Source organism: Trachurus japonicus, chromosome 5 (genome assembly GCF_045865225.1).
Source record: "Trachurus japonicus isolate A0001 chromosome 5, Traja_1.0".
NCBI lineage: Eukaryota > Metazoa > Chordata > Actinopteri > Carangiformes > Carangidae > Trachurus > Trachurus japonicus.
In genome coordinates, this window is record NC_140911.1 from 14,716,354 (window position 1) to 14,735,441 (window position 19,088).

Consider the following 19,088-nt stretch of genomic DNA (forward strand, 5'->3'; position numbering starts at 1 on the left):
TGTGAATCTCAAATGAAAAAAATATGTTTTATTTTGTAATTAATGTAACTAGTGTTTCATTGTCTTGTCCCATGATGATAAAAAGCAGAGAGAACCTCCAGTCTCGCCCACTTTCCTCATGCAGGAAATGAGAGAAATGTTTCCTGGTAGAACCACTCCTGATTGCATGTCTCAAGTAGAAACCTATCAATCAATAACTATGTTAAACAACACTCCAGGACACTTAAAGTGATATAATTGAAAATCATAGACTGAATTTAGGTTAATCATTTATCTCAAGCACAATTGAGAAATATTTCCTAGTCATTATGACCCAACATTGAGATTTGATTGTGTAACTATGGGTTTCAAAGGGAAGCTCGTGCTGTTCAGGGAAGATAAGGCTTAAAACTGCGAGTCATAGTGAGACGCCACGGTGTCAGTGAGGGTTTGGGTTTCTATTTGTAATCTGATAGAAGTTTTCGGCAGCCAGATCAGATCAGATCAGACTTAATACAGGGAAACAAACAGATTTAAATTAGATAACAGAGAAAGAGGAACAACATGTCTATTATTTGTGCCTGCTCAAATGTCACTTCCTTGTTACTGGGTGGATGAGTAAATAGATTTGGCTTTTGCATCACTGGTTGGCCTTGACAAAATAAATAGTGATTAATCACTCAAAACATTTTTCCGGCGTTCTTGTCAAGATTTTCATCATTGTTAGATTCATGTTGATAAAATATTTCTGATTCATTGTCTAATCTAAACAGAACTCCCATGAAATCCTCATATAAAAATGTAGTAATCGTTGAACGAGAGACGAAATTTCTACAAAATAACCAAAAAGACACACAACAGTCACGATGCAAAATATGCACAAAGATGCAAAGTGACTAAAGAATGGTGCATAATGACCAAAACACCAAAAAAAAAAGGCAAAATGATCACAAAGAAAAGCAAAATGACTATAAAGAAATGCACAAAGGCAATAAAGAGATACAAACTTTTATGCAGCTCCTCCTCATTTGTAAATATGTTTGTTGATTTGACAATTGACGCATTGAAGAACACAGATTTAATTAATTCCAGTACACAATACTGAGGTTATGAGAGTCTCTGATGTACAAATGAGGGTGTCATGGGACAGTGATCTCATACCTGCTGCTCTTCTCTGTAGAAGTATTGTTTTACCGAGGGAAACCAATTATATGGAAACGTATAGACAAAGGCGTATACATTTGATTCACATGAGTCACAAGCCAATGCTTAGGCTACTGAGTCATAGAAATTAGCTTACATAAAGTTAGTAGATGATCAACTCCTAAAGGAAAGGTGAGGCAGAGCTGGTGCGCTGTAGTGTGAAGTTAAACACAGCGGCAGTCACAGGAGTTCAGACACATGTCAGCTCGGGCCTGTTGGTCTCCTTCACCAGAATAACAAACACCAGTGAAGCAGTTATCATCTCATATCACTGACAGACCGTCCTCAATGAAATGGGTACCGGCCAAATGAAACTCATCAAAGCTGCAGTTGCCATGACAGCCGGTGCAGGTGACACCGTTTTCAGATGTGAGCCGATTGAGCCCAACAAAGGCTTCACACCAGCCCAGGTGCTATTGATCAGGACCGCCACTTGTGGAGGCTGAATAGTCCCACGGACACACACAAGGGTAAATTACGCTATTATTCCCCCGCTGCTCTCTGATGTCGATGGCGAGAATAGGCCGCCCCATTTTGATCCACTGTGTCCGTGCATGAACAAGCACTAAAAATATTCCCCCGCCCCATCCCCTGAGTATTCAAAACTGTGCTGCAGTGTGATACATTTTCCATTTGAATAAATACATTTAAGTTGTAATTCACTGTATCATTTGATTATAGATGTCTCTCTAAGTCTCCAAGCTAGATTGACCCCAAAGATGATCTTTGTGCTTGTGATAAAGCTGTGACGGACTAAGTGAAGGTCATGTGATTGGCTGCTTGGTGGGGAAATGGTGACAAGTGATGTTATTTAAAAAAAAAAGTGACATTTTGAAATAAAATGACACGTTTGTAAAAGTGGTGTTGCACTTATTTTTAGAACAATAAAAATAATTTCTTGCATACAAAACCAAACATGAAGAACTGATGATTTAAGCGTTTCCTAAGTTTTACACAATTCATATTTTTTCCACTGTTATTGGGCTTTACACAGAATAACATTGCAGAGCTGATTTGAAAGTTTAAAGTAAGTCTGTTTACATGAGAAACTCTTACCGGAATTAATCAATAGTTTTCATTTCTGTGGTAAATCAATCCATCAGTGTTGTTATACACTCACTAGATGACCTTAACACTTCGATGTAATAAGTCCAATAACCTTTTCAGATTTTGTTCCTTAGTTCTTAATAACAGGGATTATGTTGCATTTGGAAACAAAATATCAGACTGGTTCTTCCTCTTTGCTACTTTAAATACCAGTGTAAGGCAATGTGTTATTATAAAGACCTTTTTTTTAAGAATGTTGCTTGGGCGAAATTACCCTGTAGAAACTACACTACTACGTCTGTTTAGTTTTCAGTTGTAGGTAAGTTTGAAACCAGTAATCACAAGTAAACAGGTCTGACAACACGGATGGTGAATTCTTCCTTTATTACATCTTAGAGAAAGTAATCTACAGTGGTTTGACACCAGCGAACAAGTCATTCATAAAGATGACCAATGTCACGCACTGACAGCAGTCCGTATACTGTCCTCTAGCAGACCGATTATATCTTTTACATACACATAATGCAGAGGCAAACAGCAAGATGCAAACAAACAAGCATTAAATTAATAAGAGTAAAAACTTGAGAAACTGCTTCTGTTGAAACAACATTCAGTACAATTCTGGTTTTAAATTTCCATTCAACTCTATCAGAAACTGCAGCACACTGGAGGTTTGAGAGGTGCAGATCTGCTGGCTCCTGATCTCTGCACACTCGTCATGTTAAACACTTTGGTAGAATAAACACGGGTCTCTCCAAGGCGGGAAACCCTGGTGCCTCCACACGGCAACATGTACACATCTCGATATAACCTTACACACCTGGTCAGAGGAATGTGTGGAATGATGAACAGAAGAGACACGATGACGTTTTATCTACACATACACACGGATTAAATAATACATTTCCATCACAAGGGGGAGCAGAGTTCAGAGCCGTGCATCCAATCAAATCCCGTGTGCGCATATTCAAAATCTGTTCTACTTTTAGATCGTTTTCAGTTTGTATACCATGAGTACACACTGGGGAGTGAACGACAAGTGTCTCAAGTTGGGGGGGGTTGGACGAAGGGTACGGACCACCATCAGGTGCTTCTGCAGAGGGACATCGATCCTCGCCCACCTCATTATTTTGGGTTACGGGCCAGGACGTCACAAACAGCCCAAACACACACACATGAACATTAGCGTGTGAGTTGGCACTCCTCTGAGAAGAGCACACTGGTGGAGCCCAGTGGAAATATCAGCAGAGTAACCCCGCTGTTCAGCAGGCTGCCCTCGTGTTAAACTACTCCAGGCCGGAGCTGGACACTGACATGTCCTCAGCTCGGACTCGTTCCAGTCACCTCTTAGCTCCCAGCGAGCCTCAACAAGTGCTTTTATTGATGCAGACGCCGGATATGGTGTTCGGTTTGTCCTGAGAAACAACTGCCCTGTAGAGTGAGCGACTGGAGGTGAGGCTGAGCTTAAAGGCTGGGTGGGAGCTGAGATGACAGAGGTCTGGAGGAGAGTCTAACACAAGAGCAGCCCGCTAAACGAGCAGGGTTTAACCTCAGCAGCCGGCCGTGCTAATGTCTCCACCGGAGCTCTTGCTCACCTCCAAGGTGGTGAAGATCTAAAAACAAAAAGGAGACACACAAATCAAGCAGAGACACTTTCTAAAGGGACACACACCAAACTATTTCTTTAGGCAGCCAGGGACTGAACAACAAACATTTTGACTAGTGACCTTTTTTTATATTTAAGAGAGAAACATTGTGATTGTGAGGATAAAACTAGAAATGTCCAGTTGAATCTCCATATTACAGAGCGGTAAACATCCTTAATAACAACAGGTGAAGATATGTGGGCAAGTTTGTTATAAAATTTAAATTCCAATATGGAAAACATCAAACAAGAGGCACTTGAACATCTTAATGTGCTGCAATTAACAACATAGAACTTAATTAACATAATGAATGTATAATGTTAAGATCTTAGGCTATTATGATTAATTAAGCTAATTCATGCACACCATGCACCACAGCAAAAGAAAAAAACATTTAAATATTAATTCATCTTAAAATCTGTAACAAACTAAAAAAAAGATAAATGAGCCTTTTACTAAGATAAAAATAGAACTCAGACCTCAGAAAAGAGAGATATTAATACTTCAAGCTGTGGCTGCCCTGTTCAATGTGCTCTGATCAAATCTCAACAAGACTTAAACCCCAGGGTGAATACAGAGTATAAAACCTGGAATAAACCTGGACTGAGTGTGGTCAGTGTTAATGGACACAGATAAAAAAACACCATAAACAAATGTCATGTGTTGTGTTTACAGTCGTCTTCATCTGCTTGTTTCTTTCATCCTCTGTGGTGTTTTAATACAGACAAACTCCTAGTGCTGTTCTCATCTACCAAACTCCTACAGTCAGAAAACTAACCAATGACAAACTTCATGATTTAGTAATGCTGATAAGGTTGGCCTAACTCAGGGCTGGGCGGTATGACCTAAAATTCATATCACGGTATAAATCGAATCCCTTCACGGTAACGGTGTATATATCACGGTATAAATTAAAGTGTAAAAAGTGTAAAAATTATAATGGACGTGTTTCTGAATGGTTTTGTAGTCCCTTAGCAAAGCTAAATTGATTTTTTTTAAATAATTGTTGTTAAAGTGCAGTGATTTCATCATTTTTTAAATTTTACTGTTGATGCTTTACATTAAGCATCAAATCAGCTTGAAACATCTCAATTAACAAACATAGCTCTCTGAATTCAGCATGTATGTTCTGCATTTTATCTGTGTTTTGTAATTTCCTGCCGTCTTATTACCGGTTAGTCAACACAACACTGTTGCAACATTGGTTAAAAACAAAATGAGAAACGTTCGATAAGAACTAAGCCCAGTTTGATAAAGAAACATCAGACTGCTCCAGACCTGGTTGCACTAAAGTTGCTCAAAAGACTCGATCGATTACTATGTTTGGATTTTTTGTCTCTATGAAGTCTGTCAATGACATGGAGGCTGTGTGGACTGGAGGTTTTATGCCAGTGAGGGTTTTTTTTTCTTTGGATTGCATTACAAAAACTTTGATAAATATTTAAAGAGAAAAACGTGAAAAACTTAAATTTTTCCAGGAGGCAAAATCTTTCTGATGTGTTTTGGAATAACAAAAAGGTCTTATTGTACCCAGAAATTCAGTCCAGAGTCAAACTGCAAAACTATTTTGTAACTAAGCCATACTCAAAGTCTGTCTTTTAAACTGACCATAGAGCCATATGTGATCACTAACTCGAGTTTGAAAAAAGTGACCACAGTGAATCAAAACACTAAGTTACAGAAGGTAAAAATACATTTAAAAAAAAAGGGGAAAAAAGGTTATATTTTGTCTTTTAATAATATGTTGAATGTTGTCTTCTTACCTCAGCACAAGTTGGGTGGATGCCGATGGTGCCGTCCAGCTGCTCCTTGGTGACTCGACACTTCATGGCTGCGCCGAAGCCTTGCGTCACCTCTCCTGCATTGGGGCCCAGGTAGTGGAACCCAACGACTCGAAGCTGCAAAACAAAAAGATCCATCATTCACATTCACATTCACATTCAGGACCTCAGCCGACAGGTTGTTTCCGTCTACATTCATTAAAAAACAGTGTAAAAGAACCTTACACTGTCCAGTTTATTGCAGATGATCTTGGAGTAGCATTTGTTGTTGTCCCTGTTGGGCACGGTGAACTCCAGAGGCCAGAAGAAACTGTGGTACACCTGAACACAGAGACCAGAGGGACACAGTGACGGTCAACGACTGTGAGACAGAACCAGCTGCATTTTATAAGACATGAAATCCACCTGTTCTTCTCAGCACAAGCGATTTTATTTAGGCAGGACATGCTAAAAGAAATCTAAAACAGTCTAAAACTTACACAGATGATCAAACTGGATGAGCTTTTTAATTAATCAGAGAAAACGCATATCAGATCAAATAGATAAATATCATAACATCAATCTGCTTAATTTCAAGGCAAGTATTTGTTTTTGCTTAAAGTATTTCCCCTATTGTTTTTTTACAAAAAGTGTTTAACATGACAAGTGTGCAGAGATCAGGAACCAGCAGATTTGCACCTCTCAAACCTCCAATGTGCTGCAGTTTCTGATAGAGTTGAATGGAAAATTAAACCAGAATTGTAATGAATGTTGTTCCAACAGAAGCAGTTTCTCAAGTTTTTACTCTTAAGAACATTACGTTTCAAAAATATGTTTTGAGCCAAGTCTACTCATGTAAGAGGATTACAAGTCTTCTCTGATTTTGGGAATCCAGATTACAAAGCAGAACTCTTGTTTTAGGGCCAGACTTTAGTCCAGACAATCACAAGGTTCACTGTGAGGTAAACCAGATCTCTAATAAATGATTCAGATGACTCTGTAGGTGTGTGTGTGTGTGTGTGTGTGTGTGTGTGTGTGTGTGTTACCTCGATGTTGTCCTGCCCGTAGAGCTCAACGGCTTTCTCCTCTGGCAGACCACAGGAGCCGTACTCCAGCGGGGTGAAAACAGTTGTGGGAACGTTGATGTAGTCGCACTGCACAGAGCACAGACAATTAATTACTGATTGTTGTCGGGGGAAATGAAGCCTCCTGCTGTCACATGGTACAATATCCAAGTGATTAATTAAACAGTGGAAGGTTTCGATAGGTCTACAGCAGAAGTGTCTGGTGATGCTGGTGCACCTTGAGCGTTGATCCCCCGTAAAGGCGTCGTGCCAGCAGCTTGCCGGCCTGGATGGCGACAGGTGTGAGCTCCCACTTGCCTTCCAGAATATCTCCGATGGCGTAGATGTGGGGCACGTTGGTCTGCTCTTCGTCGTTCACTGGGATTTTTCCATTCCTAGAGGTCAGCACAGAGAAATGCTCAGCCTCATAACCAATATTTTATCATTCTGACCACGTGAAATATGCAAACATAGTAAACAAACAAGAATAGGTAAACACATATTTGGCCAAAGGATCGGCAGCAGCAACAGCGGACTGTCTGCCCATCACAAGGCAGAGATCATATTAAGTGGGTCTAAGGTAATGTTGTGCAGCATGGAGACACGTGGCTGTAGCAGGACTTTCACAGGCCACGCTTCCATTTGTTCTCTGTGCAGCTGGAGAAACAAATCAACCTGCTGATTGGCCCGTGAACCCAGGAGCCCCGAGGCCGTGTGTTCGCTTCATCTGAATACTACTATGGTCATAAGACTGGGGCATATGACTCAGAGTGCTCTTTTAAGCTGGCCTCATGCTGTCTTAATCCCCATCGGCCTCATAGGCTGAACTATTCAGTCATTCACAAAATAGTGGAAAAGACCAAAACCTCTGAGAAAGGCCAGATTCAAAGCACCTGTAATATTAAATAAACAAATAACTGACTGCAACACAAATTAATCTGTGAGAATATTTTAGCTTTACATCTTAAGTTTTCAAACAAAACTCTGAAATCATACATAACCAGAAAAAAGCACAAAAGGAAGTGCATTTAAGAGTCACATTAAGTCACATAGTAACGTGTGAAGATCTTATTAAGATACTTTATTCTCCATGAATAACCTGCTGATACACTATACAAGGGCTTTGTTATTGTACTAACGAGACACCCCTCCTCTCCCCTGATCAAATCCCAAAGCGTGCTCACAGCCCCCCCCCTGCAGAGAGCCATGAGACGGCAATAACTGCTGAATCACCATGACTGTACCGGAGTCTTAAAGGCACAGGCCGCCATATGCAAAAGGCGTGGATGCACTATGCAGGAAGAAAAAATGTAAATTGAGATATGAAACTTACTTGGGGTTGACTTTGACACCGGTCTTGTCCAGACCGATCTTGTCTGTGCACGCATCTCGGCCGACTGCTATCAACACCTAAAGAAGAAGGAAACAGCCTTTGTAGTTTAAAAAAAAAAATCCACTGTCACTGAAGTTGCTGGTGCTTCCTGTGCAAAAGAACGGAAATATCAAACCTAAAGACGATAATAAATGTGTTTGTTATTTATCTAACTTGACCATTTCTTCAACGTGATGACAGCTGAAAATCACAACATAGCGTATTTCTTTCCTTTTTTTAAATTCTCATCAAACTCTGATGCAAAGTTTTGACTTAAAACATGATATTTGAAATATCAGATAATAAAAATCTGATTTACAGATAATGTAAAAAATAAAAATAAGGAAGCAAGCTCAACCAAATCTGTTAGCTAGAGAAATAATGTCAAACTAATTCTGACTCAACTGTGTAGAGTAGCTGCTATGTATCAACACAGTACATGGAAGATAATTTATCCCTGTCTATTTATTTGACTTGAACTAAGAGGAGCTAGCCAACACTGTCTCTGTACATTGTTGCAGAGTAATAATCAGGAATCACAAGCTGTTCTCTCTAGTGAGCTAGACTGAATTAGCAGCATTAGCTAAAGATGTTCAGTTTTTGTTTAGCTGGATGATTATGAATTACTTTAGTGGCGTTGATGCTCAAGAAAATAAAGTCAAATGGCCTAAATGAAAAATAATTTAAATGACATTTCATAGTTATGAGTTTTAATAATTTCTTTAGTGAATTCATATTATTAGCTTGTCGATAAAGTTTAATTAATTTTGTGATACGTTTTATTTTGTAATTTTAATACTCTGGAACATCACAAATAACCAACAAGGTTTTCTACTTCAACAGTTATAGATGGGAGTAAAGGGAGGGAGGAGACGATCAATCAGTACGTACAGTGTTGTATTCTCCCTCGATGATCTCATCACCTTCTGTGGACTTGGCTGTCACCTTCAGCCTGCCAGGAGTGCCTGCTTCCAGCTCCTCTATCTGTCACACACACACACGCAGGTGAAGCAGAGGGAAAACGAAAGATAAGTTTTATGATGCATTATGGGAAGAGAATAGATCTGGTTACACACAGTTCAAAGTCTTACATCCATCCTGTCTGTCAACGCTCACCTTCACTGGAACATATTTGCGGAGGAACTTGACACCATGCTCCTCCATGTGCTCTCCGGCCCGATTGGCCATGTCCTGGTCGAAACCCCTCAGCAGAATGGACCGGACCATGACGGTGACATCCAGACCCAAGCCGGCCAGGAAGCCGCCGCACTCCAGAGCCACGTACGACGCCCCGATCACCAGGGTCTTCCCCGGGCAGTGAGGCAACGAGAAGAGGTCGTCACTTTGGGAAAAACAGAAGCACGGAAGGTGTCAAATGTAGCAGGGAAAGGGGCGTCGCGTGGCGTAGTGGTTAGAGCGGGCGCCCCATGTATAGAGGCACAGTCCTCGCTGCGGTCGGCCCCGGTTCGAGTCCCGCGTCGGGCGCCATTTGCTGCGTGTCATCCCCCCTCTCTCTGCCTCCCCATTTCCTGTCTGTCTCAACTGTACTATCTATAAAGGCATAAAAGCCCAAAAAATATACTTTAAAAAAAAAAAAAATGTAGCAGGGAAAACAGGAAGCCGAGGCAGAAGGTTTCGTGTTTATTTTGTCTTCACTGTACATTTTTTTGTATTTTTTTTGTATTTTATTTATTTGCACCATAAAAAAACGACAATTACAAAAAACAGAAATGAAAGAAGAATAGTAAGTGCAGGAGAGGTTAAAAAACCCTACATGGGCTTATAAGAAGCACCTCCCCAAGAAATATACACATTCAGAGGATAATGCTTGGAATATATACTACAAACTGATTTCGGACACAAAAATAACACCGTCCATACAGAGGTGCAGGGCCTGGGCCCTGGGGCTCTGTCTTACGTCACACTACCGCATAACCTAGCAGCATGAGACTGTTGGTTGCCAAAACAGCCCCACAATCACATAAAAACACCTGAGGATAATCTCACATAACATTAAGACATGGGAGGCTAATGACCGCCCTAAGGCACGGCCACCTGCGGAGGACACACGAGTACAGATCATTAAAGGATGTGTTTGTGTTTTCACAGATCGTACATCTGCTCAATCTAAACTAGGATTTTTAATTGCCGTCTCTTCATTCAAAAACAGAACATTATTTCAAATTGATGGTGCAGAAAAGTGTACAAATAACAGGTTGCTGCTTGAACATCAAAGTAATAAATTATAATTAGGCTAAAGAAAAAAACAACTAAATGTTCATGTCAAATAGCTTTAACAACAGGCCATGGACTAACACTGTTAACATGAATTGTTTCAACATGAACACTTATTCTAAGGGTTAGGCGGTTACTGTAGGTTGTCTCATTCACACCCACACACCCGTGCCTGTCTACTGCAGTGGGCTGCTTGTCTGTTCTTATGAGCTCCCAGATGTTCATGGATCTGTATAGGCTCCGACATGTGAGTTCTCAACAGGCCGGTCAGGTCCGAGTCCGACCAACCCAACTGGTTGCACAGGTTCGGACTGAGAATTAAGTCGGGCCTCGTCAGACCTCTATATAAAGGCTGGTTCATAGACCTCTGTGAGCATTAGCCTACTGAGTGAAATGCTCCCACACTTTAAAGATTTCGGCCGAAACATTTTCTCCGCCTCGGGTCAATGTTTTAAAATCTCTCCAATCTTCTTCTGTGATGTTTAACGGCAGCTTGCATCCGTCATGTTGCATCACTGCCTCACGCTGCTACTACTCGTCCCTACACTCTTAACGCTCCGCTCAACATGAAGTAAACAGCTCTGCCACATAGTGAGTGACATTAATCGCGTGACACAACTAATCGGTAATGAAATTCGTTGCCAACGCTTTTAATAATTTATTTTTATCTATTCGTTGTTGGAGCCCTAATCTAAACCCCGGTGAAACAAATGAACTCTAGATGGGGCTTCCAGTAACACAGCGTGTTATCAGAGAGGTGACTGATGATGTCAGATCCACCGTGCACCAGGCATCATGCTCACCTGGTGATGCAGTACTCCTTGTCTCCAGGAATGCCCAGGTAGCGCGGCCTCTCGCCTGTGGCCAAGATAAACTTCGCCCCGGTGTAAAAGGTCTCTTTCCCTCGTTTGTTTGTCGCCTGTCAGAAAACACAAGCAGAGGCTCTCAGACATTGATGATGTGCAGGAATCAGGATCATTTTGTTTTGCTTTGGGTGCAGCTTGCTCTTCTCAAGTATTCTTTGTCAAGTAGAAAAAACAAACACAGCAATAAAGCCAAAAAGGAAGTTGGTAAGGGAGGCTTTGTTTTCAATGTTTTCTTGGTTGAAGACAACCAAACAAAAACAAGACACCACAACATGCCTGACACCATTTCAGAAGAGTTGATCAAGATCTCTCATGAGATCATTGGTTTGATAGCGTGGCCCGTATTTAGCCAGCTATGTAAATAGGAGAAACCACGCTTTGTGGTTATGGGAAAACCAGTGAAGTCGAACCAAACCAAACCAAACCAAACCAGAAATACCAGTTAAAGATCTGTACACACAGGCACACGCACAGTTCCTCCAAAAGTACTCTGTTACCTTTATCTTGTGAGGTTCAATGAACTCTGCATAGGCGTTGACATAGTTGACCTGCTTGTCCCTCAGTGCCACCCTGTAGCCCCAGTTTAATGAGCCGATGTAGTTGTTCACCGCCGTCTTCATCGTCTCCCAGTTGTGTTTCACTGTGGACAGATGGAGACGACAATCGGTGGAATCAAGCTCGACTTTACCGCAGCGAGATGGCCACCCCTGGCGCCCCACTGGATCGGCGCTGTGCCCTCACCTGTCTCGTCAAACTCCCAGCCGTATTTGCGTGCGTCCTGCAGGGACGTGCCCAACATGGCCGTCTGGTGCATCAGCTTCTTGGGAATGCAGCCGACATTCACACAAGTTCCACCGAGACCTGATCACCACAACAAAAACACATGTAAAGGGTCAGTCAGCAGCCAACGTGGACTAAGATGAATACTTTTTACTTGCATCTGACTTAGGTCGAAGTATCTTACCCCAGGTGGTTCCTTTTGGTGTGGGCACAACATAGTCCAGGACCATGACCTTCTTCCCCAACAAAGCAGCTTCCTGTTGTCAACAGAGCCCGTGTTAGTGCACTGTCATGTATATTTGCCAATATTTCTGCAATATCGTTGCAAGTGGAAATGGCTTAACACAACGGTGGATACTCGTTACAACATAAACTTTGGTTTCAATCTGATTCTCTGACATAATGCAGACCGTAAAAATTGCACAATAGAGCAACAGGCAAGACAATAAAGGTTTTAACAGGCGACACTTGACTGGATGTGCTTCAACTTTTCTCACCTTTGAGCAGGCAAGGCCTCCGGATCCTCCTCCGATGACGATCAGGTCGTAGTCGTAGGATTCACTACTCAGCAGCTGCTGCAGACTGCCGTCTTTGTGAGCCTGACGGAAACATTAACACAAACTGAGCAATACAGCACTTATGAATATAGTTACAATATACTCAGCCAACTTCAAATATAGTAAGAAATTGTAAAATAACTAAAGTCTTTTGTGGGTTTTCTCATAACAGTTGGGCTGAGTAAAATATATATTTTTTCAGATTCAAATCAATCTTTAATTGAACAAATCCATATCCATTAATCCTGTCTATTATACAGCCTTTACAGTCCATGGATTTTGTTTCGTGGAAGTTGTAACTGTTAGTCTTGCGTGACCTGCTTTCTTGCGTAACAATATCCGACCATTAGAATGACAAAAAACACGGTACACCCAGCTCAACTCAAAGGACAAGCCAGCCTAAAAGGCAGACTTGTGTTTGCAATGCAACACTGCATTAAGTTTATTCATTCAAGCTATATCTTTTTGGACTTTTAGGTGGGCAACTGAGCAAAATGAATACAATAACTTTAATGGATTAATTGTGTGGGGAAAAAAACAAAAACAACAAAAACAGGATAACCGTGACTTGTTGCCCTACTAGGAATGCACAACCTGATCTGAGACCTGATTATTGTGTTTTGCCGATATGCATCGCTCACTGGCATGAGCTCTTGGCACATATATATTATGACAAAGGGTCTATCCATTCTCTTATTGAAAAACACGTCTGTGCACTTCATGTCCTTTTCATGCAAACAGAAAACTAGTGGATTGAGCCTCTCACCATTTAAGCCAAACAGCTTTGTTTGGACACAGCTTCTGGAGTCTTAACAAGTCACTTAATTGTGTAACATTTCAAAGCAATGATGCATTAAGGGAATGTGCAACAGTTACATTACTGTGTTACAAAAGGAGTCAGAGAAACTTAAGACGAGACGTATAATAACAGACACATTCTTACCTGCATTGTTTTGTCACAGCCACCGACGTGTGTCTTATTGATAAAGACATTAGGAACAGTTTTTTGTCCGGTCATCTCGAGCAGCATCTCCTGGTAGTTGGTTCCATCCTCTGGACAGAAGAGTAAACGTTGTTTACATCCAAGTTAATGCAAATGGTGTGAAAGACACTCTTTCCTCCCCAGATCTGCTTTTCATGTGGTATTATTTGCATTCATTCTGCACTGTGTTTGTTGCAGATCTTATCAACTTATACCAGAATACACAAAGTATATGTAAAACTACAGATAAAGAGGCAGCACACTCCGCCATAGCTTCACCAAGTCTATTTTCTGTAATGGCAAATCTTTGAGTGTTTTATTGTGCCACTTTTAATAAGCAAAAGCAGGTTGAAGTAAGTTTAACTCGTAGCTGGGTCTGTATCTCTATTAGAGCCAACTGATAACACAAAGTGGTTGACATGCTAAACACAGTTCAATATGCCTACTGATTAAGACAGGAAAGGTGTCTAGCAAACCATCTCTTAGGATTCCCATTGAATTTATCCCACTGTTCAGAGTATTGTCGATGTTTATGTTCTACCTTTAACATAACAGCTGAGACTGTGACTGCATAAACTCGACAAGACAGAGCAGAGAGGTCGAAGTACTGACATATGGCATGAGGCCAAGATATCGTCAGTGAGTGACTCAGCATGTTTTATGCTGCTGCAAATGAAGACCACAGCAGAGTTTTGGGGGAAAACAGCCCCCCCCCCCTCCCATCAGCATTAACCATGGGGGGCAATATTTAAATATATAGGCAGAAACCTGATCGACACATCACATATATTGCATCGCACAATGAAAAGTCCAAAATGAAAGAAATGCACACAACTACTTACAATTACACAACAGACTTTGGTAACACTTTCATTCAATTTGCTTCAAATAGGGCGAAAGTCAAGTTTTATTTATTTACTATACTACCTTGCAAGTTTTCTGGGTGTAAACTTCATCACATCTTACCTATGAGGTCCAGCTCCACCACGTTACACTCGATTTTCAGCTCTGTGAACAGGTCTTTCACCTGTGAAGACACATTATACAGGATGATGTATTATTTCCCTATGCCATGGGGCACACTTCTCAATGTGAACAATACACGCCAAGACATCAATAGCAGGACTTCATCTGATACACAATGACAAACTTTGTTGGCAGATATACTCCCAACTTTTCAGTGTGTGTGTGTGTGTGTTTTAGTCTAGTTGTGTACAATCCTATGTCAAGTGTTGGCTAACACTCCTAAAACCCGGGTTATGTAGGACGACAGGATTTTGATACTACAAAACAAAAGTGGGGGACTTTAACTAACTTAATCAAGTGTGCCCTACAGTTTAACAAGTGCTTCTTTGTGGTACATTGTTTTTTTATAGAGGAAATAGCTGTATGAACAAAGACGGTTTAGGTGTTACAGCTAGCTAACTTATAAGCTATAAATTATGCAACTTCTATTATGCGACTACACACTAGTGACTAAACCAACCTGCTGCTCTAACGTTACCCAACGAATAATCACATATAACATTAGTTATCAAACGATAAAAACTTAAGACGTCGTTGTGTAGTTTTGCTAACTTTGTGCTAATCAACTTTGCATCCAAAAAGACGACCCCCCCTCCCCCCCCCACACACACACACATCAAATTGCCGGCTACATTAACATTAACATAGCAGGCACAGGACGAGCCAGCAATTAGACCGAGCCCGTGTAGTTCGCGGGAGAAAATGGAAGTTTCCGACCGGCGCGAGCGAGGTCCTGCCTCCCCCTACCACCCCCTACCACCACCTCCCCCTACCACCACCACCACCACCACCACCACTTTACCTTGAGACAGAACGGACAGTAGCTTTTGCTGAAAACCACCACTTGGTTGGTATCAATAAGCTGCTGTATCCGACATCTGAGTTCATTCTTCCCGGTGTCGTTTTCGATAGGAGGCATTTTCGAGGTATTTCCGTCTGCCTGCCTGCGCGGGGCAAGCTTCGGTTAGATGGCCGACTAGAGAGAGACGGAAAACTGAGTTACGGCCGCTGCGATTCCCTCTTCCTAAATAAATATACGGATATTTCTTGTTCCTTGCTCCAAGAGGGGGAATTACTAGAAAGCCGCCCAACAGCAGTGTGTGTGTCTGGCTGTCGTCTGGCTCCTCTCTTCCTCTGCTGTCAGCGGCACCGGCGCCAAACGTCTTTTTATTATTTCTTGGGTGCGCTCGATCTGCGTCACCGCGTTCACCGCCCACCACGTAGTAACTGATAGTCCGCGGGAACGGCCCCGCCCACACGCTCAGCCTTGTGCTTGAAAACACGCCCACCCAGAAGACGTCACAGAGGGTTGCCGATTTTACATGCCGTAAGGGCACGAAACTATTACTCGCCCGAATATCTTTATTACAATCAAATTATTTCCGAGTTAAACGCTAGTTAACACAAAAATAAAGACCTCATTTAAAGTGGGCTCAGGCGAGGGGGCCTACAGGCACCTCTGGAAGACAGCTAAAGCTGAGTGATAAAAGTTAAAAGAATTAAAGATATATTTATCGACATAATACATCCGTGTTGAATACGGAAAGGCACATTATTTGAAATCGATAACTGATATGTGGCAGATTAGAGATTTAGATTTCTGTCTCTCTGTGTTGTCTTGACTTGGAAAATGTTTGTTATTTGGCGCCATCTGCCGGTGGAAGTTAGCAATGACAAGTAACAGGTGCAGCATACTTCTATTCATAAAGATATGAAGGGCGTTATTGCACTGATGCACTGTGCTTACACATAGTTGTAAATGTGACCTATAGCCTACTTCCACAGAGGAGGACATAAAGAAGCATGAATAAGCACAAACAAGCACAAATAAGATTAGGGGAATAAAAAAGGCCCATAAAAGGGGCAGAAAAGCCAACTTTATAAAAGATTGAAAATTAACATTGCAAGTGATATGATGCAAATTCAGCAACATCAGCCAACATATGAAAAACAGCTGACTTAAAATGTCAAAAACTGGATGGAGTAGAAGACAACAAATGATTTTTAAACCTGGGCTGGGGGTATAACAAGAATATTTAATAAGATGTGCCAACATATTCACTCTTAGTTTATTAAATGTCCAATGTAAAATGGTAAAGGAAATGTATTTTATTTTATTACCAATTTTAACATTAATAGCAAAGGTCAAAAGTTGCTATTAAAGTAAAGTATTGATCACTAGTGTGCTGCCATTGGCAGACTTACAGTCCCAAAGTAAGAGCTAAATAACAAAATTAAAATCAGTTTCAGATCAGTTGTAACGGCCTGGGTGTCTGGAATAGGCTACTAAATATCCATTAAAGATAGTCCTATGTGTTATATCTATACACAGCACTTTCTAAAGTAGCTACATTGCTCAAGTGTATTCCGGTACAGGCTTGTACCTAAATATAGAGCATATATTTTTTGCTATACCTCATTTTATATCATCTATAGGCTATTTGATCGAGTTCAAAATTTCTCTGCTCTACAGATCTGAACAAGTATCATGCTGCACATAGCCAAGTAGAGTAGATGGGAGACACCAAACTAGATGGGAAAATGATATAGAAGAAATAATATAGATTCTTTAGTTGTATGCTCCATGCTATTAGCACTTGACTTGACTTGCCAAAAATGAGAGAAACAAGTATGCTTGTGAAATGCTGATTGGAGGGAAAGTGGTGAGTGTGCTGGTGTCCCAAAATTACACAGGATATTACTTATCATTGCTTGTCCTGCTGATTTGGCCTGTGCAGCCACACAGTCCGCAGTGGAAGCAGTAGTGGTGGCTGTGCAAAAGCAGCAGCCCATGAAGGCCATTTCATTTTTGCAAAACTGTAAACAGTTAAGACAACATTGTTGCCTTCCAAATAGTGAAACAAGGAATGAAAACATTGTATGATAAGAAGTAGAAGTACTTTACTGCATTTGTGCTGTATTTCCACACATTACCACTGGGTGGAAGCACCAAGGATGCAGTGTGGGTGTGAGTTACAGTAACAGATGTAAATACCTTCCCAGGAATACAAAATTAAATCTTTAGGGAAATGGGGAAAACTAAGTTCCAGGCAAAAGGACAAGCAGGGTGGAGTGAAACAATCTTTTGTTGTTTGTTTGCCTTTGATTGTTGGCCAAAGTTATTGTGTCTGGCAGATAGTACAGCTGGCTTCAGCTGTTTCAGTGGAAATCACAATCTTGTTCTCCATATTATGGCTGTAATTGGAGACAGTGTTGTGGCTTCTGAGGAAATGCAAAAGCACCCATTTTTCCCTTTAACATTTGACTGACTATATTTGTATATTTCACAGTCTGCTTTTAGCTTGTTGTTTATTTGATGTGTGAGTTACAGACAAGAAAATATAGACAAAATAGTGGAAAAAAGGAGGATGAGAAAGGTCAAAGAGGGTGAAAACAGGATGGACCCTGTTAGGGTGAAAACTGTCTTAACACTGAATGTTTGCCTTTTACTAACTGAGTTTGATATTGTGCCTTACTGACTAACAAATAAAACAGAGCGCCATTGTCTCACTGACTGATGAGATAAGGCTGAACCTGTGTCTCTACTGGAGACTGCAAAACTGGACACAGACACCTCATCAGAACTAACACTGAACATATATTTTCCACTTTGACATTACTGATCAACACTGAATATATCTCACTGATGATTGTTTTATTAGATTGAGCACTTACTCATTTTACCCAAATTAATCTTGTGTGGTGTGAAACATTTGCCTTATGTAAGTTGTTTTTAGCTGAATCTGACCTGTTGTGTCCTGTTGAAGAATGTGAGGGAGTCAAGCATTGGCCCTTGGTACGAATTGTTAACATATGGAGAGATAGGAGCCAGGACACATAGAAGGATTTATGTACCTGTTTATGCATTCACTTTAAGTAGTAGTAGAGTTTAGCCTTGTGTTTTAACTAACCTGTTGTGCCTTATATTTTTGACTAACCCATTGAGCTTAAAGACAACTGAAACTTGTAAGCAAACCATATAGATTTGTGTTGAGCCTGATCCATACTGCAATAAATACCAGTAACCTGTTTGATCATTCAGAGGTAAGCTGAGGGCACACAGAGCCACAGTGAAGGCAGGACATTGCCAAGGCCGTAGGGAGGAGAGGCCGGTGGCCTGCTGAATGCAGCATTGTGAGGAAGAAGTTTTAATGATCTGTCTTATCTGCCTTGGACCCCCAGACACCTGGGATGGAAAGTTATGTCAGTGTAGGGAGGGTTTTGTTGTGTTTCAGATCCGGAGGTCCATGTGCTGAAGATGGGACCAACATGTGCCAGCCAGAGGGCACCAACGAAGGGAGGGTTGAGTTTAAACCACAGCCACTCCCCACCTGTTTCTGACCAATAAGAGTTAATTACACACACATAGTGCGAATTATTAAAATGTAGGCTATGTAACGTTTTTGTCTTGATGACAAAGATGACAGAGAATTCTCGCTCTCTTGGATGGTGGTTGCAGCTAACTGCTTGCAGACTGCGATTTCTTGAACAGGAGAGTTGCTTGTATCTGATTTCTTTGATGATCCAATTTAATAAATAGTTGACCGGAACGTCGTTGTTTGTCCTCTCTT

At 41.2% G+C, this 19,088-nt stretch overlaps 1 protein-coding gene across 1 annotated transcript; it reads right to left on the minus strand.

The window, feature by feature from the left end:
- Positions 1-2,594: 2,594 nt before the first annotated feature.
- txnrd3 (thioredoxin reductase 3) lies at positions 2,595-15,656 on the minus strand. The gene is made up of 17 exons (XM_085776490.1): positions 15,594-15,656; positions 15,320-15,493; positions 14,458-14,518; positions 13,453-13,562; positions 12,450-12,551; positions 12,137-12,209; positions 11,914-12,033; positions 11,670-11,812; positions 11,110-11,225; positions 9,188-9,413; positions 8,963-9,055; positions 8,033-8,109; positions 6,938-7,094; positions 6,682-6,789; positions 5,882-5,977; positions 5,639-5,773; positions 2,595-3,842 (listed from the first exon to the last, which is right to left on the minus strand). The coding sequence occupies exons 2-17, from the start codon at positions 15,434-15,436 to the stop codon at positions 3,774-3,776; spliced, it is 1,803 nt and encodes a 600-aa protein (XP_085632616.1). The 5' UTR covers positions 15,437-15,493; positions 15,594-15,656; the 3' UTR covers positions 2,595-3,773.
- Positions 15,657-19,088: the final 3,432 nt, after the last annotated feature.